We start from the raw sequence: 21,175 nt of genomic DNA, 5'->3' as shown, positions 1-21,175 counted from the left end.
GATGGGTGCAAGGTATGTGATGGAGGTGTCCTGGGGGTTGACGGAGGGGTGCTGCAGGTCAGGACCGAGGTGTACTGGGACTAATGGAGGTTTGCGGGGGGTGGCGGTGTCAGGACAGAGGTGTCCTGGGGTTTGATGCAGGGGTGCAGGGTACGTGATGGAGGTGGACTGGGGGCTGAAGGAGGGGTGCAGGAGGACAGAGGGGCCAGGAGAGACATGCAGGAACCATAGGCAAGCCAGGCCTGGAGCAGGACCGGGTCTGGGGGGCCGCAGGAGCAGGACCTCACCCTTCCCATCGGTGCCCGACGCGTCCTGGAGGTGCCGGATGGACCTGGGGAGGGGGGTGCAGGGTGTGGTGAGCGTTGAGCCCTCCCTCGTCAGGGGATCCGGAGCCCCACTGCCTTGGGTCTCACCAGACGACTGGGAAGAGGATGGCGCCGCAGCATATGAGGTCCACCAGGAAGAGCACCTCCTTCCACACCCCGTAGTCACTGGAGCCCTCCTCACTGGACTCGATGACAATGTAGGCCACGTTGGCCAGGACCTGTGGGGCCAGGGCTGTGGGCGGGCATTGCCAGGGTGCATCTCCCCACCCCATGGCCTCCATCCCCCACCCCATGGCTTCCATCACACCCGGGGTGCATCCCCCCACCCCACGGCTTTCATCCCACACACCACGGCCTCCACCACATCCGGGGTGTATCCCCCCACCCCACGGCTTTCATCACACGTGGATGCATCCATGCCACCCCATGGCTTCCATCACACCAAGGATGCAGCTATTCCAGCCCATGTGGGCCTTCATACTTGGGGTGCACCCGCACCTGAGGTGAATCCACCCCATGGTCCCCCATTAAACCATGGGTGCATCCACCCCACCCACAGCCCCCATCATACCTGGGATGCCTCCTTCCCACCTCATAGCCTCCACCACACTTGGGGTGTATGCCTACCCTCACCCCACATCACATTCAGGGGGCACCTCCACCCCTTCTTAGTGCCCCACCCCATGGCCCCTGTCACACTCAGAGTGCATCTCCTCCCCCACCTGGGGCCCCACCTCGCACCTGTAGAGGGATCACGATGCCAAAGATCTTCTTCTCCTTGTCCGACAGCACGTACTTGACGAAGGCCCAGCCTGAGCCGATCAGGGCGATGGTGATGAAGAGGAGGGCGCCCTTCAGCCTGAGAGCGTCGAGGGGCCATGAGACCGAGCTGCCCGGCCTGTCCCCACCCTCGCCCTCGGCCCGCCCAGCAGACAGGGACCCCGAGCTGCCCGGCCTGTCCCCGCCCTCGCCCTCGGCCCACCCAGCAGACAGGGACGCCGAGCTGCCCGGCCTGTCCCCACCCTCGCCCTCGGCCCGCCCAGCAGACAGGAACCGAGCTGCCCGGCCTGTCCCCACCCTCGCCCTCGGCCCTCCCGGCGGACAGCGACACTCACAGGTGTGTGATGTAGTGCATGACGGCGAGGCCCTCGATGGGGTGGCCCTGGCTGTTGATGAAGTAGTAGTTGATCTGGAAGTGGACAGATGGGCAAACAGTCAGGAGAAGGCGGGTCAGTAGGTAAACAGGGGTCACAACTGGATGGATGGGCAGTCAGGCGAAGGCAGGTGGGTGGGTAGATGGGGGTCACAAATGGACAGACAGGCGAACAGTCTTGGGGAGAGGGGTGGGTGGGTAGACAGGCAGATAGTCAGGCGAAAGCGGGCGGGTAGGTAGACGGCGATCACCACTGGACAGACGGTGGCAGGACAGAGACATGCACAACCCTGGCAGGGGGTGGTGGGTGCACGTGCAGCACAGGTTATACTAGGAAACACGGCAGGGGAGGGTGTCTCAGTGGGCAGTGACTGAGGAATAGAGTCACAGCTGGTGCAACGTGGACTTCGAATAACTGGTGGAAGGATAGACAGATGATTAGATGGACAGGTGGACGCAGGGACAGAAAAATCACGACTGGAGTAATGGCTGGACAGTCAGGCTGTGGGGTGGGGGCGCAGCTGGAACTGTGGGTTGGATGGAAGGACAGACAGATAGGCAGCTGGCCACACCGAGGCGGGAACAGGTGAGGAAGTGGCCACTGGAGCTCTCCAGCGCAGGCCCTGGCCCACCTCCCCGCCCTGCGCCCGGCCGGGCCCTTACGCTGTGGAACAGGAGGGAGACACTCTTGATGAAGGCCAAGGCCGCCATGAGCCAGTGGATCTTGAAGACGTTGTACCTGTGGGGCGGAGGGGCGGGGATACATGACAAGGGGAGCAGGGAGCTGATCAGGGGAGGCGGGGGACCCCCAGAGGCATGGGCTTACGTATTCCTGCAGAGAACCAGCACCCAGAAGATTCCGGCCGCCAGGAAGCAGGCGGCCATGACCATGTAGAGCTTGAACAGGGGGATCTCCGAGGCTGACAGGAAGCCTTCGGGGTTCTTCTCCCGGATCATCACCTGAGGGCAAGGGGGGTGGTCCTGGGGACCGAGCTCTGCCACCTGCCATCAGCTCTCCTACTTTAGCCTTCTCATCTCTAAATAGGTATAAGGGAGCTCTGGTGGCCTCACGGGGAAGAAAGTCCGCGGCAGTCCCAAAGACACCTGGTTCGAATCCACCAGCTGCTCCATGGGAGGCTGGGCAATTCCTCCTGCGTGATTTACTGCCTCTCAGCACCCGATGGGGGCTCAGCTGTGAGTCGGCTCCGACTCAAGGATTAACAACAACAGAGTATAACAATGCCTTTCCACAGCATTAGTAGTGTCACGCTGCAAACTGGAAGGTCAGCAGTTTGAGCCCCCAGACTGCTCACCGTGATGTCGAACGGCTGCTCCCGCCCCGGGATGGAGTTGTAGCAGTTATGGAAGTTGAGGTTATACTGTCCTTCCTCGGCACTGGAGCCGATGACCACGTGGAACTGGGCCGGGAAAGAGAAGGGGTTCAGCCTGGGTCCCGTCCTCCTCAGGCTGGTCTGGGCTGCGGGCGCTGGGGACACTCACGCTGAAGTTGTAGGAGTTGTTGCCGTGGCCCAGGCCCAGCACCAGCTCCTGGTCCTTCCCACTTGAGCTCTGCAGGGACAGAGTACCTCTTTAGCATCTTTTGGGGGTCCCTGACCCCAGGGGCCCCCCATTCCCACCCACCTGCCCCGGCTCCCCAAAACCTGCTGGCTTGCTTCAGACACCGCAGTAGGCCCTGGTCTAGCCTTTTCACCAGCAGGGGCCACTGTGGGATGAGACCAGGCAGGGTGGGGACAAGTAAGTGAGATGGACAGAGGGTCAGCAGGGGGATGGTGTCCTCCTTGCCTTCAGGGTCAGAATGACTCACCGCTGTTTCCCTTGGAGGGGGCCGAGGGCCCTGGTTTGGGGAGCCCAGGGCTGGAGAGCCCCTCAGGGAGGAGCCCCGGGGAGATGAGCAGCTTCTTTTGGTCCCCATACTTTCGCACCTGGACCCTGTCAGGAGATGAGGGGGCGGAGGCTGGGGGCAGGTGCACCACCAGGGCCCACGGACTCGGGGGGCAGCATAGGTGGTGGGAAATGTGGATCTCAGGACTATCGACCCCCCTGCCAGGTTGGCCGCCACATTTCCCAGCTGGCTGTTCCAGACATTACTTCATTGCTCTGACATTGACTTATTTAACTTAAACTGCATTTGTGAAAGCGAAGGTGTTAGCAACAGAAAAGCAACATGGCACCCTTGGAGTCTGGTGCCTAGATTCCAGCTCTGGGGACTCAGTTTCCTCATCTGAAGAATGGGGACAATGACAATTGAAGGAATGGGTGATTTCATCCAGGCAAAGGGCCCCGGCCCTGCCTGCCACACACAAAGCATGCAACAGTGTCAACTTATTCTCCAGGCAACACTGTCCCCAGCTTTCTACTGGGAGACCCCAATACTTCCTGACCTCTCTTCCTTCTTCCCAGAGGTCAGACAGCTTGGAGATGATATGACAGAGCAATGGTGCTTCCATTGTGGGTGTCTGGGTGACCCTAGAAGGGTCCCACACACGGGGATCATGGGTGGGGGTGTCTAGTGAACCCCCAGTCCCCAGCTCACCGCAAATCCTTGGTGTTGATGAGGAAGAGGACTAGGAGGCTGCTGCTGTTCTTCTGGAGGGGACAGTCATGGGGGTCCTGGGGCTGGGTGGGAAGAGGAGCTTGGGTCACCCCTGCCTGGACCCTGCCTCCCTCCCCAACTACCCCAGCAGGGAGGGTCTCTCCTGCCTTCCACCTCTGGGAAAGAACTGCGGTCTTTGGGCTCCCGGGGTGGAAGGCAGTCCCCAGCCCACCCTCCCTGACTTCTTCCACTTACAGAATAGGACCGGACACTGCCAGATCGAACCCGGGTCAGGCTGAAGCCCACCTGGCGGGTGGAAAGGAAAAGGTGAGGGGGGCATAAGGGACGAGCTGAGGTCCTGGGCCAGCCCTGCCAGTCCCAGGAGAAAGGCCACCTGCTTTATTAAGTGCTTGTTACATGTCGCAGCCTCCTTTCTTACTCAGAATTTTCCAGCAACTCATCCCACCTCTATTCTCTTAGCCTCTAACTGCAAGCATCCCTAGCTCTCTATGCACCCCCATAGTAACCCCAAGACCCACCCCGAACATCTTGTCTCCTATGGACTGGCCTGTACTGTTGCACCCTCGTTTAAAAGCAGGTGGTGCCCGGCCTAAGAGCAGGAATTCAGGACACCTGGACAAGAGCCCAGGGCTCTGCCATGGTTGGTGTGAAGAGTTAACATGCTCAGCTGTTAACAGGAAGGCTAGCAGTTCGAATCCACCCTCAGGTGCCTTGGAAGAAAGGCCTGGTGGTCTACTTTTGGAAAGGTAGCCAAACACGATGCCAGTGCTAGTCAGAGAGGACTAGAAGGCATTGATTGGGTCCAAGTGACTGCATAAATCACACACGTCAGAGCCCATGTCCATTACGGTAGAATGGGGCTCTGGGAATTATCACAACAACTCCACGTGGTCGTTCTTTGAGGGGTGGAGGAAGCCCCAAGAAACTTATCCGAATGGTATCTGTTAACAATAGTTATAGAAAGGCTTCGGGTCTTAAGTTCATAGAGTCGCTGTAAGTCATGCTCAACAGCAATCACCAACAACTGTTAACTTAGCGGACACTGCGTAAATATGAGCTATTCATTTCGCCTAGGGTCCCTGGGTGGTGCCAACAGTTAATGCACGTACTTGGCTGCTAACCTAACCAAAAGACTGAAGGTTTTAATGCACCTGGAAACGCCTGGAAGACCTGCTAATTTGCAAACCAAAAAACCAGCCATTGACAACCCTATGGAGCGCGGTTCTACTTTGGCCCACACGGGGGCGCCCTGAGAATGGACTCGCCGGGCCCCCGCGGGACCTTTACTCGTTTTAACTGTACGAATCGGGGGGAGCGTCTTGTTCATCGGTTAGCTCCCTGACTCTTCCAAACCCTGCCCTGCACGGATCACGCGAGACAGGATGGACCCCACTTTACAGATGGGGAGACTGAGGCTCTGAAGGGCCGAGGGGGCTGGCCCGAGGTCACGTGGGAGCTGGGCGGGGCACCGAGAAGAGGTGGCGGGGAGGAGAATCAGGGACCCCCGGGGCTCGTGCATCCTCATTGCTCACCAGCGGCGGGGTCTTCTCGTCTGGGTCCTGGCGGCCCAGGCGGAGGAGGCTGAGCTCCACCTCCAGGGACCCGTTGGTGTAGAAGCCGAAGCTGTTGAGCTGGATGTCGGCTCGCTTCTCCCCCTGCGGGGACACTCAGGCTTAGACCCGCCCTGACCAGTTGCCCAGCCCGCGGCCCTGGACCGAGGCCACCCCGGGGATCTCACCCCTTCCTAATCAGACTGGCCCAAAGAGTTGATAAGAGGTGCTGCCAGCGCTCGGCTGTAACAGAAAAGGCCGGCAGTTCAAGCTCTGCGGAAGAAAGACCTGGCAATCTGCTCCTGTAGTGCCTACCAAACCCATCGCTACAGGAGCAGAGGACCACGTTATTTCTCCCCTGGAAATTTCAACCCTGGGGTATCCGAGAGTCCCCTGATCCGACTGAGGGTGGATTTATTAATCTTGGGTGCCTGACCCATCCATACCTCCTAGGAAAAAGTTTTTATTTCAACTGAGCCTTCAAGATCCAAAGGATGCTTGGAAGACTCTACCCTAGACCTCTCGTGGGTCCCTCGTCCAATCCCAAATGGCTCTTAGGTGCCGCTAAAGAGATCCCAAGAATTAATAGGGTTAAGGGGCAGGGGGATGACCCTGGAGGTGAAGCATCGCCTCCAATGGGAGGGGCACGGCCCCGCCAGGCGGGCCAGGCAATTCCGCAGGGAGGATCAAGGGGGCTCGGACGAGACCATTCCCGGCCTGGAAGTGGGGGGGCGCCGGGCCGCTCCATCCTGCACAAGGACCAGGGGAGGCGGCCGACACCACTTCAAGCTGGGGGCTTCTTCGGGGAAAGCCGCACACCCCTCCAGTCCCGGAACACCACCGCACAGCGGGCCTCACCGTCAGCGTCAGCCGGTGGATGCGCCCGGAGCAGCCGCCCAACAGCAGCAGCAGCAGCAGCCGCCGCGGCCCCCACTCCGCGGGGCTCCCGCGGGCGAGCCCCCTCCTCTCGCTCACTGCCATCTCTGGAGCCACCGCCTCCTCCGACCCCGCCTCTGACGCCCTTAGGCCCGCCTTCCCGGTAGCCAATCGCCGCACAGCGAGACCCCCCCTTTCAGGGTTTATATCCCTGATAGCCAATCAGCAATCGTTTTCTCGCAAACCCGCCCCCACAAGAGACCAGATGGACTGCACCAGCTTCGAATAAAAGTGCTCAAACAGCTTAACTCCGCCTCCCACCGCCACCAATCACCAGAAACATGGTCCCGGATGTAATTTGATAAACATAGCACTTAACCAATTATGAGGAGTCTGATATCCGGTTCTGTGAAGCGAAATTCCTCTTAACTGACAGTAATCTAGGACTACAGTTCCCAGAATAAAGCAGGAGCATGCCGCACCCCTACTAAATAAAACTACGTCTCCCAGTATCCCGAGGACGGACTTCCTCTCTTTACCCCTGGGACGTGGCTTCTGTCCAGAGTTCAGTCTCTTGGTAAACATGCGCATCTGCTTAGGCCTGTTCTAGGCTCCCTGATCCACAGAGAGGCCTAAATTTGGCCCGAAGATACCTCCTGACCTTAGGATGACCTATGACCTCAGCCTGAACACCCCGTTACCTACAGCAGAAAACTGACCTCAGACCGAAACCTACATGCCCGCTTCCACCTACACTGACCCCCTAATTACCGACTGAATCCTGACCTGACCCCAGACTCTAATTTGAGTTTCTAACTCATGACGGGTTACTGTTTCTCATCGCAATCTGAGACTCCAGACCCACCTGCGGCGCTGATCCGGGCCAAATCCTTTGAGTCTCTCACCAACTGGAGGCCAGAGCTCGAAACCTAACCAGATCTTTAGGTCCAGATTCCAGTTGAGCTCCTGACTCAATCTGAACCCCCAAATTTTGGAGCCCAGCCCAGTTTCTAGCCCGCGAGCCACCAGCAGGTGGGGCCAGGTCCCAGCGGAGCTGGTTGTTGCAGTGCAGGCTCCCAGAGCTTAGCCTACTGGACCCCCGGGGACTCTACAGCTCAGGCTCACCAGTCCCCGGGGGTGGGTGTAAAGTCCCTGAGCCCCAGCATGGCTTCTGCCACCTCTGTAGTCACAGAGAAAGCCCCGAAGGGGAAGGCCAGAGGGTGTCGCCTTTAGGGCTTCTTCCCTTTTATCTCAATGCCTCAAAAGAATTTACAAGGTGTGAACAAACTTTTATAGAGGAGGCAACATTTCCAAGCCCCAGGGCGCGGGTATCTGGAGAAGGAAGGACGAGGGGGCTTATGGTCGGGATGAGCAGATAAACGTGAACGGACTTTAATGAACGAGACTGGGAAATGGGCAGGTGCAATCACGTCGAACAGGCGGGGGCCTGGGGAAGGCCTGGGCCCAGCGCCCCAAGGACGATCTGTCCTCAGTTTCCCAGCTGGGACTGGACGAGGGAAAGCAGGATGCGGTATGAGTGCTAATGGACCCGGCCTTGGCGGAGACACGTCCTGGGCCCCGATCGAAGTCCTCCCATCCGCCCTGTGGCCGAAGAGACCAGACCATTAGTGGGACGAGCGTAGATGTCTGGAGCCAGGCCGGTCCGCAAGAGTTGGGTCATCTCAGGTTCTCCCTGAAAGGGGTGGGGGGGGCCACTTCTTGGGTTAGGGGTTTTGTGCCTTTGGCCCTTTAAGGAATGTCTGATGAGAAAGGGAAAGGAAGAAAACGATTCAGAAAAGAAAAGATAGGATGAGAAGGGGCCACAGGAATTTAGAAACCAGGAGGGGGGTTCTTTAAGGGGTGGGCCCGGAGGAGTGGCGGGGGGGGTGTGGTGTGGCTGAGCTCTTGTAGAAAGGGGCGGGCTGTCAGATAGGCCACGCCTCTTTAAGACCACGCCCACACGGCTCCCGGGCCTCACTGCCGCGCTAGTGAGGCGTGGCTAAGGTCGCGGGGCGGAGCTAGGTCCCCCGAGTGGGCGGGGCCTGGCGGGCGGGGCCGGGCGCACCGCCCTGGGCTGAGTCTCCAGGCGGCGAGCGCGGGCGGCGGGGACCTGGTGGTGGCGGCGGCGGCTTCGGCGGGAGCAGCATGGATTGGGGCACTGAGCTCTGGGTGAGTCCGGTCGTCCGGCCCCTGTTCCTTCTCCCTAAGATCCAAGCAGCCCTCTTTGCCCGTGGAGCTTTGAGGGGAAGTTGCAAGCTGTCCGATCCACCGATTCCCCCCCACCCTCCCACGGGTCCCCGCCCTCTTGGAGTTTGGATCCAGGACGCTGGGGGCGAAGGGCGACCTTTCAAGAACGAGGGAGGGAAACTGAGGCACTGCGTTCAAAGTGAGGCGGGTGGAAGAACTCTAGGGACCAGGCCGGGACGCTCGGTCGAGGTCACCTATTTTGGGCTCCCTGACCTGGCCGGCTGCTAATTTTACGGCCCCTGGGTCCCTGCCCACCGGTCGCCTGTACGGCTAGGCGGGGGGAGGGGACCCTCTGGCCAATCTTTCCCCCACGTGGGACTCAGAAGTCCAGATTTCCCTCTCTGTCGCTTCCAGGGACTTTGAGACGCCTTGCAGGGAGGGTGCTCCTAGGCTCGGATCCTGCGCCCTCCCCTAGCACCTGGCCTCTTGGAAGCCCCAGAAATTTCCCCCTCTCTTAGTTTCGACCTCTGACCCCTTCCCTTTCACGGGGCCGGGGATCCCTGGGTTCCTGGGAGCAGCGGAGTAGCTGGGTCGCCCCCTCCCCCATCAACTCTGGGAAATTTTTAGGAGGGGCCCATGAGTCAGTGGGGGAAACTGAGTCACCCATCAGAGGACCCTGGGAAGCATGGCGACTCGGGAAACCGGGTGCCTACCCCTACGCCATTCTGGGGCCCCCCAAGTTGCGGGAACCCTGCCCCTCTGGCCCTGACTCACGCCGGGCCGGCCGGATTTTCCGGAATCAGGGGGGATTAGGGGAGCCGGGACAGAGGGAGGGGCCTTGCCCCATTCCACACCCGCCTTGGCCATTTGGAGACCGGACCCTGGCGTCCGGCGGGGCCCCGCCCCTGCTCCCTGGCCCTTCCCGGGAAGGGGAGGGGGTTCCCGCCGGTTTCCTGCCTCCCCCCTCCCCAGGCCGGGGCGGGGCCGGGGAGCCACGCCCCCTCGGAGCTCCTGGGCCTTGGAATTCCCGGGTCTCCTCGTGGTCCCGGGGCTCTGGGGCCCCCAGACCCTGACCCTCCCGCCCGCCCTCCACCCCCAGGATCAGTTTGAGGTGCTCGAGCGCCACACGCAGTGGGGGCTGGACCTGCTGGACAGATACGTGAAGTTCGTGAAGGAGCGGACGGAGGTAGAACAGGCTTACGCGAAGCAACTGCGGTGAGACTCGTGGGTGACCAGCCCTGGGACTGTGTGGAGGGGCTGGAGGACCCCCGGGGCTCAGCCCACTGCCTCTCTCCTTGTAGAAACCTGGTGAAAAAATACCTGCCCAAGAAACCTGCCAAGGATGACCCTGAATCCAAGTAAGGATGGGGACAGGGGAGGGGGTGACCCCACCCCCGTCCCTAAGCTGAGAGAGCCCCAGGGAGGCCCCTCACCTCTCCTTTCAGCCAAGAGCTAAGACTTGTGGGTGTTGGGTTCACCCACATCACCTGGGTTGAATTCCTAAGTCTACTACTTATTAGCTGAGGGTTTTTGGTCAAAGTTCTTTGCTCTATGTTTCTCATCTTCATTGCTGTAACTGCTAAACTCTAGGCTGCTAACCAAAAGGTTTGTGGTTCAAATTCACCCAGGGGCTCTCGGTGGGGAAAGAAGCCCTGTGGACAGTTGTGCTCTATCTATGGATGGGAATCAACCCAGGGGCACACAACAGCAACATTAAAAGGGGAGGCTCCCACAGCTATTTCACTAAAGACTTTGGGCAAGTTTGTGCGGCAGCCTTCCTCATCCATGAAATGGGTTAACTGTTGATGTGACTTTCATGTTACTAGGAAGCTCAGTGGCTTAGTGTTAATGAGTTACACTACCAACCCAAAGGCACTCGGTTCGAATTCACCAGCTGCTCCTCAGGAGAAAGATGGGCCTTTGAAAACCCGCTTAATGGTCCACAAAAACAACAACAACAATGTATTTTGTGGACTGATTTGTTGAAACGGTTCCCAGCACATAGATACTGGTCTTTGTTTGCTAATTGCTGTGATGTTGATTCTGATTCTGGAAACCCCATGTGTATGGATTAGAACTGTGCTCCAAAGGATTTTCAAGATTGTGAGGTTTTAGAAACAGATCACCAGGGCTTTTTTTATTAGAGGCATATCTGGGTGAGTTCGAACCACCAACCTTTCCCTTAGTAGTTGAATGCTTAACTGTGTGTACCACTCAGAGATTCTTTAACTTTGCTGTCTGGTGCCATCAAGTTGACTCTGACTCCTGACCCCTGTGGCAGAGGAGAAATGCACCATGGGGTTCCATAGCTGTCGTCTTGATAGAAATAAAATCCCAAGTCTTTCTCCTGCTGAGCCATTTGGTGGATTCGAACCACCAGCCTTTCGATTTGCAACCAAATGCTTCACCATTATGCCAAGACTCTCTTTGACTTCATCACAAGCCCCAAAAAGTCTTGGGAATGAAAACTGGCTTGGCAGCAACCTCTGACCTGAACTGACATGATGTTAATTATAGTCTTGATTTGATTCTGCTTTGTGTGACTATTAATACCACTCACTAAAAAAAAAAAAAAGCATTTATGGTGTTTGATTTCAGGATCAGCCCCCCTACCCCACTGTGGGTGATGCATCATAGATGGCATCCACATCATACTCCTTTTCTCAAACCTATAAACTCCTGAGTTTCAAAGTGCAGTTGGCCCAGGGATTAAGGATAAGGGGTCGTTGACCAAGAATGCTCATTGCCCCAAGGGTCAGCGTGCTGGGGCTTCCCTTGTCCCCCTGGAGGTGCAGGACCCTCTGGCTCCTGGAAGCCCTGATGGCCAGCTGCCTGCCCCCCCACCCCAACCCTCTCCACCCAGGTTCAGCCAGCAGCAGTCTTTCCTGCAAATCCTCCAGGAGGTGAACGATTTTGCTGGGCAGCGGGAGCTGGTTGCTGAGAACCTGAGCGTCCGCGTGTGCCTCGAGCTGGCCAAATACTCTCAGGAGATGAAGCAGGAGAGGAAGATAGTGAGTGTGCCCCTCCCTCCCAGGGCCTTTGCTGCAGCCCAACGCCAGTGGCTGTCACATCGATTCAGACTCAGGGTGACCCCACATGTGTCAGGGCGGGGCTGTGCTCCATAGGGTTTTCAAGAAATGTCTCCAGGCATGTCTTCGAGGGTCTTCTGGGTAGGTTTGAACTGCTAACCTTTTGGTTTGCAGTCCAGTGCTTAACTGTGCTACGGGGGACTGCAGGGACTCAGGTGAGCCCGTCTCTCCACAGCACTTCCAGGAAGGCCGACGGGCCCAGCAGCAGCTGGAAAATGGCTTCAAACAGCTGGAGAATGTGAGCTTCGTTTGGTGGTGGGTGGCTCTGGCCCAGAGGAGCAGGGTGAGGGTGGCTGGTCCTCCAGGCCTGGCCTGGACTCCCCTGGTGGGCTCTCAGCATGCCTACTGCACCCTGCTTGACAGCTGCTTCCCTGAATCGCTGGCCCGGGGAGGAGGGTCCCAGCCTTCTGTTCTTTCCTGACACAGAGTAAGCGCAAGTTTGAGAGGGACTGCCGGGAGGCCGAGAGGGCAGCCCAGACTGCTGAGCGGCTGGACCAGGATATCAACGCTACCAAGGCTGATGTGGAGAAGGTGTGTGTGTGACTCGGTCTATCTAGGCAAGGCCTGGGGTGTGGGCAAGGCCAGGCCAGACCCTGACAGCCACCCCTGTCTGGACTCTTCAGGCCAAGCAACAAGCCCACCTGAAAAGCCACATGGTAGAAGAAAGCAAAAATGAGTACGCGGCCCAACTGCAGCGCTTCAACCGAGACCAGGCCCACTTCTACTTCTCCCAGATGCCCCAGATATTCGATGTGAGTGCTCAGAGCCCTGGAGACTGTCGGTCATTATGATGCAGACTACCTCATCTCTCTCCCGAGTTGGAGACTAGTGAATTTAAAATACCAGCCTTTCTGTTAGCAGCTCAGTACTTATCCACTGATACCAGAGATTTTTGTGCAAAGTCCCCAAAGCTGGCCAACTCCTACACACTCGTCAAAACCCTGACTATAGTGCCCCCTCTGAAGGGAAGCCCCGTGTGTGTCAGAGTAGAACTGTGCTCCGTGGTGTTTTCAGTGGCTGGGGATCTTTTGGGAAGTTGATTGGCAGGCCATTCTTCCCCGTGCCTTTGGGTAGACTCAAACTGCTCAAGCTTTTTGATCACAAGCTGTACCCTTAACGGTTTACACTAGTGTCAAACTTGTCCCTGTCTGTTCCTGCCTTGTATACACTTCCTGTTCAGTCCAGAGGTTGGGGATGGCTGTGCTGCTGTGTGGGGGCTGCTTTCCCTTCAAAGCTCTGTTGCCCTTGCTCCTCCTGACCCCCCCTTTTTTTTTCTCCAATGAGAAACGTTTTCTGACTTCCTGGGTATTGAGATGGGTTGACACAGTGGTTGGGACAATAGTCACACGCAGCAGAGATTGTGGGGGTGGTGCAGGATTGGGTAAGGTTTGGTTCTGTTGTGTATATGGAGCCCTGTTATGGTTGTTGTTAGGTGCTGACAACTCGAGGACAACTCAGTGACCCTATGTCATCCGGCGCAGGGGCCAGGCCCGCTCTCTGTATCATTCCATTTTTAGTATTTGTGCTGCCGAAGCGAGCACTCTGAGCGACCCTATGAACAGGAGACCCAAACCCTGTCCTTTCTCATCAGTGGTTACAGTCACTGTGTCACTCTGTCCCGTGGAGGGTCTTCCTTGGGGGTCACTAACGACAGACGAGGAGTTCTCAGAATCCCACATCCCCAGAGTTATCAGTCTCCCTCCTTGAGTACTCTGGGCAGCGTCCACTGTGGAGCTTTGCGCTTTGTCACTGGCCCCTCCCTCAGCACTGGCCACCTTACACACGTGTGCCCATTTTGTGGGTGAGGAAGACTGAGTCAGAACGTTCCCTCACTTGACGACCACACTCACTTAAGAGCCTGACTGTTTAGTAGGTGAAGGAGAGGGAGGGACAGAAGGTGAGCGACTTCCCAAAGCCCCTGCTCCTTACAGAAGCTGCAGGACATGGACGAACGTCGTGCCACCCGCCTGGGAGCCGGATACGGGCTTCTGTCCGAGGCTGAGCTGGAGGTGGTCCCCATTATCGCCAAGTGCCTGGAGGGCATGAAGGTGGCCTCAGGCGCCGTAGATGCCAAGAACGTGCGTGGCTGGTCCCATTGTGGTGGGCAGGGGGACAGTCCCCGACCCTGGACGCCGGGCTTCTCGCCTGACGGCCCACCTGCTTTCTACCCCCTGCAGGACTCGCAGGTCCTCATTGAGCTGCACAAGTCCGGCTTTGCCCGCCCCGGCGACGTGGAATTTGAAGACTTCAGCCAGCCCATGAACCGGGCACCCTCAGACAACAGCCTGGGCACCCCCTCCGATGGCCGGACGGATTCCCGCACCCCTAACCGCATCCGTATCAAGCGCTGGCCCTTTGGCAAGAAGAACAAGGTGGGGACCGGGGCCCTTGGGGGGCTAAGAGTGGGGACCTCCGGGCGCCCACTCTGTCCACCCTAGCCGCTGGACGCTGAGTCCCGGGCAGGAATTTTCCTGTTGGCTGTCAGCCCAGGCTGGAGGGAAGGAAGCCTGGCGGGCGGGTTGGCCTGGGTGTCCCCAGAGGCCAAGGGGGGGGGGGGGCAGGTGGAAAGGGCTGTGGCATCTGTCTGCTGCTTCTTGGGTTGCTGGAGAGGGATGCTGCTGGCGGATGCCAGGGCTGGGCTGAGGGAAAGAGACCAGTCTGAGGCTTCTCTGAGTCTCCATCTGTCCAGGGCTCCTGGGCCCCCGGCCTCGGGCTCTTTTTACTTGGGAATTTTGGCTTCATCTGCTGGACACTCCTGGTGCACACCTTAGACAATCCCCTTCCCTCCATGGTCTGTACTTCCTGCCTTCCTGACTTAAACATCCCGCCCCCCAGCTTAACCACTGCCCCTCTCTAGCTGTCACCCTTGCCTGGTGGTCACTGCTGCTTGGTTCAAACCTGCTTGAGGCCTCAGTCCCTGCGCCTGTCTCCCTCCACCTTTTAGACTGTGAGCCCAGAGAGCCGGGCGTACAGCAATGGGAGTGGCTGTGCCCCCCAGGCCCATTCTAGGTCCTGGAGGGGTGGCCCGAGGCGGTGAGGCCCTGGGGGTGGTGGGGCTCCGGCCTTCGGCCTCACAGTCCAAGCCCCTCCCCGCTCCCCTGTAGAAGTTCGAGTCACCCTCGCATGCGTTTTTCTGTTGTGTGCTGTACATCCTTAGCTGTGGATTTCTTACCGTTGTTTTTGTTTTTTGTTTGTTTTTTTCCCCTTTCTCCATTTCATGTTTCTTTTCTCTCCGTTTTGCGTCGATCCGTCCGTCCTTCATCCTCATTCTCTCCACTGCCCCCTGACTCCACTCCCACTGGCCCTATCCCCACCCCGGCCCCCGCCGGTAGCCGCGCCCCCCACCTCTCTCCCCCCTGGGGGGCCCCCTCCCCTCGGCCTTGCCTAATGGACCCCCGTCCCCCCGCTCCGGCCGTGACCCCTTGGCCATACTGAGCGAGATCAGTAAGTCTGTCAAACCGCGGCTAGCATCCTTCCGCAGCTTCCGAGGCAGCCGAGGGGTAAGTGAGGCCTCGGGGAGGAACGGGCCCGCCCCGCGGCCAGGTGGCGGGCCCTGGGGCTGCTTCCTGCCGCCAGCTAGGCGCCCCTTCCCCGGTTGCCTCACCTACACCTGCTTGGCTCAGTGCATGGCCGTGCGCCCCCCATAAAAGAACGGGAGGAAGGAAGGCAGACGGGCTTGGGACATGTGATGGGTGCGCAGAGCCTTCCAGGTGGGCCCCCCGGGATCCCAAGCTCAGTGTTCATCCCACTCTGCAGACAGTGGTGACGGAGGATTTCAGCCACTTGCCCCCGGAGCAGCAGAGGAAGCGGCTTCAGCAGCAGCTTGAAGAGCGCAACCGGGAACTCCAGAAGGAGGTCGACCAGAGGTAGGCAGGAGGGGCGGGCCGGGCACAGCAGGCGAGAAATGATGGTCCAGTGGGACCAGGGAGCTTTCTCCCCTGCAAGCCCCAGGCCCAGAGGGCTTTCCCGGTGATACCTACCAGCTGGCTGAAGCAGTTCATTCCTGTCTTACACAGTTTACCCCAGTGAACAGAAAAAGGGTGAAAGTTGCCCACTTCTTTTAAGATACCAGGGGTGAGGGTGGGGGGGTCTTGATTCCAAAATCAGCCAACCAGAATCCAAGGATATAAACTTAGGGATTTGTTTGTGTTTACTTAGGACCTTTTTGTGTGTGTGTGAGAAAATTTATATTTAAAATTAGTCAGCTGGACTCGGTGTAGATGATCCCAATTTTGTTGTCAACATCCAAAGCATCATAATTAGGAGCAAGTGGAACATAGGCCTTCTTCTCTCCATCAGGTCTAATCAAAGTGTTGACCTTGGCCACGTCAATGTCATAGAGCTTCTTTACGTGTGTTTAATTTGGTGCTTGTTGGCCTTGACATCCACAGTGAACACAAGTGTGTTGTCTTCTTTCTTCTTCATGGCTGAGTCAGTGGTCAGGGGAAACTTGATGATGGCATAGTGGTCAATCTTGTTTCTCCTGGGGGCGCTCTTCCAGGGGTATCAGGGCTGCTTTCAGAGTCTCAGCGTCTTAGGCCGCCGGAAGGTGGGTGACGTGTGGATCTTCTTGGCCTTTAATGCCTTTGCTTTGGCTTCAGTTTTGGGAGGATCAGGGGCTTCCCTCTTTTTTGGCGCCATCTTCGTAGAAAAAGCTGATTTCACTTAGGATCTTTAAAAGGAACTCTTATGGTGCAGATGGTTATGTACTTGGCTATTAACCGAGAAGTTGGCAGTTCAAATTCACCAAGTGGCTCCTTGGGATAAAGACCTTGGATTCTGTTTGCATGAAGGTTAAAGCCGAGAAAACCCTAAGCTGCTCTTCTGTATACGCGGGTTCACTGTGAATTGAAATCGACTGGATGACCCCTAACAGCAACTTGATCTTAGGTGCAAAATCTGAGCCTAGTGGCGTCTTAAACGTAACGCATCATGTTTTCTGCTGGGTGTTATCCCAGTAATGCAAAGATGGTTTGATGTAGAAAAATCTAATTAGCTGAAGGGATATTTTTTTTTAAAGGATTTTTTTTTAAAAGCTTATGAGTGTCTCTTTAAGCCCTTGAAATATGAACAATAAAAAACTTGCCAGATTTTAAAAAAAGAAAGGCTTCACTCTCACTCTTTCCAAGCAAGAAGTCTTCCAGCGTTGTTACATAATAGGAATGACGTTTGCCACTTGCAGACCGGCAGCCTGAGCCTGCATGGCTGCTTATGTGTAACTCCCCTGGATAAAGCAGCTCTCCTTGGTGTGAATTCCCACGTGGGACTGGGAAGCTCGCCAGGCAGTGAGGGGCTGGGGTTTGGGGTTATGGATACCTGTTCCAGTCCAGCCTCTGAGGCCCTGGGCAGCCTGTCTCACTGTTGCCTTGTCTTGTAATGAGGGATCAGATGACGGATGCAGGAGAAAGCTGAACCCAGGTCGGATCCATCCCAAAGGTGTGTGTTTATCATCACCACCTCAGTCTCTGTGCAGTTGGTTGTGATTTGGGTGACTCTGTGAGGTGTCACTGGGTAGGTCCTGGTGCCATGGGGGTTTCTCTGGCTGGTGTTTTGGAATTAGATTGCCAGATTTCTCTTCTAAAGTGAACTTGAACCTCTAAACTTTAGTTAGTAGCCAAGCATTTTAACTGTATCATTCAGATACACTTGTAACCATTACTGGCTGGATAATTAGCGATCTGGGGGAGAACCAGGGCGGTGGTACCAGTGCTAAGTCCCACCTCACCTGATGTAGACTCATGGCAACTCTTTCATTGGGTTCCCAAGGCTGTGGATCCTTGTGGGAGAAGACTGCCTGCCTTTCTCTTGAGAGACTGGTGGGTTTGAACCCCCAACCTTTCAGTTAGCAGTCCAGTACATAATATTACATGCTACCAGGACTCCATTGCTCTTCAGTGTCACTCTGGAGACTAAGGTGCATCTGACACAGGCCATGGTCTTTGCTATCACTTATTATGCATCAGAGAGTTGGACAATGACTAGGGAGGATAGAAGGAGAATTGATGCCTTTGAGCTGTGGTGCTGGAGAAGAGTATTGAGTGTATCATGGACTGCTAAGAAAACAAACAGAGTCATCCTGGGAGGGTTAAACCGAGCTGCTTCTTGGAGGCAAGGACTGTGGGGCTTCGTCTGACGTACTTTGGACATGTAAGGAGGGACCGGTCTTTGGAAGGATATCATGCTGGGTAGAGTAGAGGGACAACACAGGAGGGGAAGGCCCTTTATGAGGTGGATTGATTCAGTGACTGGGATAACTGGGATGGGTGTGTCAGAGACAGTGCGATTGGTACAGGACAGAGCAGAGTTTAGGGCTGTTGTACATAGGGTCTCCATGAGTCGCAAGTGACTCAACGGCACATAACAACCACAACAACAGGGACTCCAGTGATGATAACACCTCCCATTTGTGAAGCTGGTGGAAAATATTGAATATATGATGGACGGGCAAAAAGAAGACACAGATCTATCCTGGAACAAGTGCAGCCAAAGCGCTTCTTCGAAAGGAGGCCGGAGTGTCTTCGTGCATCGGCCATGTCTGGAGGCCGTCCTTGGAAAGGAGCATCATGCGGGGGAAGGGAACTGTGTGCCATTGAGTTGGAACTGACTCATAGCTGACCCTCCAGTGGGTTTTCACAGGTGGTAAATCGCACAGGAGATTGCCTCTCTTTCTCCTATGGAGCATTTGGTGGATTTGAACCGTGCGCCTCTGGGATTGCAGCACAGCTTCTTACGCAGGCCACTAGAGCTCCTGGGAAAGTAGAGTCAGAGAAAGAGAAGACCCTCAACAAGACAGATTGGCACTGTGACTATGGGCTTGATGATGGAGACGGCGCAGGATACAGAACCACTAAGATCCATGGTCCAAGGGTCCCTTGTCGCCGGCTCGAGGGCACTCGGTAACAAGCTACTGACCGGTGTGCAGTGCGAGTGACTGGATCGTGGCCAGGACGGTATGTGCACCATGGAGGCAGCAGTGGGCAGAAGACACTCGTCCCTCTTGAAGCCAGTGCATCTCACAGCCGCTGCCCGCTGGTCACTGGAGGCTTGTGTGTTGTTATGAAGCAGAACAGCTTTCCAACAAACAGACTAGGAAGACCTGGTGGTGGAATTCTAAAATCCAGCCCATGGAAACCTTGTGGCTCTTCACGGTCTGGTCACACCCGATGGTGCCCGTGGTGCAGGACTGGGCTGTGTTGTGTGGGGTCAGTTGTGCACTGGACACTGCTCTCTCGTTGACCACCATCCCCCATGTGCAGTGGGGTGTGTGCTGTCGTGCTGTTTGAGGCTGAGTTGGTTCTGGCTTGTAGGGCAGGGTCGAACTGCCCTGTAATCTTTATGGGAGCAGATCACCAGGTCCCTCAGAGCTGCTGGGTGGGTTCAAACCACCCACCTTTTGGTTGGCAGGCAAGCCCTTAACTCTCATGCTGCCAGTGTTCCTTGTGTGTGCATGTCGACATCACGCCCGTTTCAAAGGCAAGCTTACGGAAGCTGAGTTCAATGGCTTTCCCCTAGCTCACACGAGAAAACCCCGTGCTGGGATGTGACATCAGGCAGTCAGTCATCTGGGCTCCGAGCCTTGGTCCATCTTGCAATTGGTGCCGCAGAAGCCAAGCCCCTGTGTTTTGCTTGTTTAATCTCACGGGCCTCCGCTTCCTCATCTGTCCAACTCTAGGGAAGCACTGAAGAAAATGAAGGATGTTTATGAGAAGACCCCTCAGATGGGGGACCCTGCCAGCCTAGAGCCCCAGATCACAGAAACCCTGAGCAACATTGAACGGCTCAAGCTGGAAGTGCAGAAGTATGAGGTCAGGACAGGCCCGTGGGGGCCCCTGGGGAGGGGTGGGGGCCGGCGGGCTGGCCTGAGTCACACTGCCGGCCTTAAGGGGGGACAGGGAGGCCGCCAGGGGTGGGGGGTGGGGAACTCCAGCTGTTTCCCATCACGCTTGGGTGTGCAGCGGTGACCTCAGCCACCCCCCCCACCCCCGGTCGCCGGTCCCCAAGCGGGCTGACCCTGGACCTGATGGTGTGGCCCCTCCTCCCAGGCTTGGCTGGCCGAAGCTGAGAACCGGGTGCTGAGCAACCGGGGGGACAGCCTGAACCGCCATGCCCGGCCCCCTGATCCCCCAGCCAGTGCCCCCCCAGATGACAGCAACAGCTCACAGGACAACAAGGACAGGTAAGCTCGAGACCAGCTGAGGGCCTGGCCCTGGGAACCCTGAGGACCCAGCCTCAGCTCCCCCGTCTTCCCCACCAGCTTTGAAGGGGCCCCATCAGAGGAGGGCCAGGACACCCCCATCTACACGGAGTTCGATGAGGACTTTGAGGAGGATCCCGCCTCCCCCATTGGTCATTGTGTGGCCATTTATCACTTTGAAGGTGAGGACGGTGCGGGTGGGCCAGGGAGGCAGGTGGGCTGCTGGCAGCCCAGCTTGGCTTGCTCTCGGTCAAGCTGGCCCAGAGCTGACCGGGATCCTTCTCCACAACAGGGTCCAGCGAGGGCACCATCTCCATGGCAGAAGGAGAGGACCTCAGCCTCATGGAGGAAGACAAGGGCGACGGCTGGACCCGCGTCCGGCGGAAACAGGGCGGGGAGGGCTACGTGCCCACCTCCTACCTCCACGTCACACTCACCTGAGCCCGAAGCGGGAAGAGGGGGGGCTGTCGGCTGCTGCTTCTGGGCCACGGGGGCCCCAGGACCTGTGCACTTTATTTCAACCCCCGTGGCTTCGGCTGAGACCTGTGTACCCTGCTGCCCCCACCCCACCCCACGGGCCCGCTGTGCCTTGTTCACTGATGTACATACTCCTGTGTCAGGTCTTTTCTTCCTGTCGCTGGGCTGGGGCTTAGTTTTATATATAAAAACAAATGATGTCAAGAGCTCGGAGTCTGGACCTTGTTATAGGATTGCTTCCGGGGCTACAGGAGCAAGGAAGGCTTGGCTGCTAACCTCAAGGTCTGTGGTTCAAAACCACTGACTGCTCTGAGGGGAACACGCAGCAGTCTGTGTGAAGACCACAGCCTTGTGGACGCGGTAAAGCCTCTTGGTCCGCTAGTGACACTGAGTTGGACTCGCTCCGTGGCAGTGGGTTTGCTTTGGGGTCTAAATACAGTTTGTCAACTGCCGTGCTCCTCACAGGCCGCCCAGTGAGCAGGTCTTGGAGGTGGCCATGGGCTGACCAGAGTCCTCAGACAGGGCACTGGACTCCATCCCTTCTGTGTACAGCGATGCTAAAAACCGGTGCCAGCCGTGGTGTGTGTCAGGAGGCCTCAGACCCGATCCTGTTTCAGCTTTGAGCTTTAATAACAATCTGAGGAAGTACACGGTCCCACTTCAACAGGGCAGGTGGGCACAGAGAAGGCAAGCCATTAGTGAGAAAGCCACACAGCTCAGAAAGTGGTGGAGTCACATTTGGATTCGT

General features: G+C 57.1%; 2 protein-coding genes across 4 annotated transcripts in view; one reads left to right on the top strand and one right to left on the bottom strand.

Moving 5' to 3' along the window:
- GPR108 (G protein-coupled receptor 108) overlaps nt 1-6,585 on the bottom strand; it is a 9,067-nt gene extending 2,482 nt beyond the window's left edge. Inside the window, exons 1-14 of one of the 2 annotated variants that reach the window (XM_006896351.1) lie at nt 6,463-6,585; nt 5,587-5,709; nt 4,289-4,339; nt 4,034-4,116; nt 3,305-3,429; nt 3,141-3,202; nt 2,980-3,048; nt 2,793-2,897; nt 2,306-2,439; nt 2,143-2,218; nt 1,442-1,515; nt 1,068-1,185; nt 414-544; nt 288-331 (exon numbers count right to left, since the gene is read on the bottom strand). In XM_006896351.1, the coding sequence (XP_006896413.1) occupies nt 288-331; nt 414-544; nt 1,068-1,185; nt 1,442-1,515; nt 2,143-2,218; nt 2,306-2,439; nt 2,793-2,897; nt 2,980-3,048; nt 3,141-3,202; nt 3,305-3,429; nt 4,034-4,116; nt 4,289-4,339; nt 5,587-5,709; nt 6,463-6,585 (1,318 nt within the window). Of the gene's footprint in view, nt 1-287; nt 332-413; nt 545-1,067; nt 1,186-1,441; nt 1,516-2,142; nt 2,219-2,305; nt 2,440-2,792; nt 2,898-2,979; nt 3,066-3,140; nt 3,203-3,304; nt 3,430-4,033; nt 4,117-4,288; nt 4,340-5,586; nt 5,710-6,462 lie in introns of both variants that reach the window. The other variant, XM_006896352.1, reaches the window with a different exon arrangement.
- A 1,986-nt stretch (nt 6,586-8,571) lies between these two features.
- Nucleotides 8,572-20,616, top strand: TRIP10 (thyroid hormone receptor interactor 10). 2 transcript variants are annotated; one of them, XM_006896349.1, is made up of 15 exons: nt 8,572-8,649; nt 9,767-9,882; nt 9,969-10,025; nt 11,531-11,678; nt 11,932-11,994; nt 12,183-12,287; nt 12,380-12,508; nt 13,688-13,834; nt 13,934-14,128; nt 15,089-15,256; nt 15,513-15,622; nt 19,429-19,561; nt 19,799-19,932; nt 20,011-20,132; nt 20,243-20,616. In XM_006896349.1, the coding sequence occupies exons 1-15, from the start codon at nt 8,626-8,628 to the stop codon at nt 20,389-20,391; spliced, it is 1,800 nt and encodes a 599-aa protein (XP_006896411.1). In that variant the 5' UTR covers nt 8,572-8,625; the 3' UTR covers nt 20,392-20,616. The 2 variants fall into 2 exon arrangements, with proteins under 2 accessions (XP_006896411.1, XP_006896412.1); XM_006896350.1 differs by lacking the exon at nt 15,089-15,256 and having other exon boundaries at nt 8,576-8,649; nt 20,243-20,391.
- Nucleotides 20,617-21,175: the final 559 nt, after the last annotated feature.

The sequence above is a fragment of the Elephantulus edwardii genome, unplaced genomic scaffold (assembly GCF_000299155.1).
Source record: "Elephantulus edwardii isolate Elephantulus edwardi_28Jun2011 unplaced genomic scaffold, EleEdw1.0 scaffold00185, whole genome shotgun sequence".
In the NCBI taxonomy this organism is placed as follows: domain Eukaryota; kingdom Metazoa; phylum Chordata; class Mammalia; order Macroscelidea; family Macroscelididae; genus Elephantulus; species Elephantulus edwardii.
Note: the sequence above shows the minus strand (reverse complement) of the source record. Positions and strands in the feature narration are given on the sequence as shown.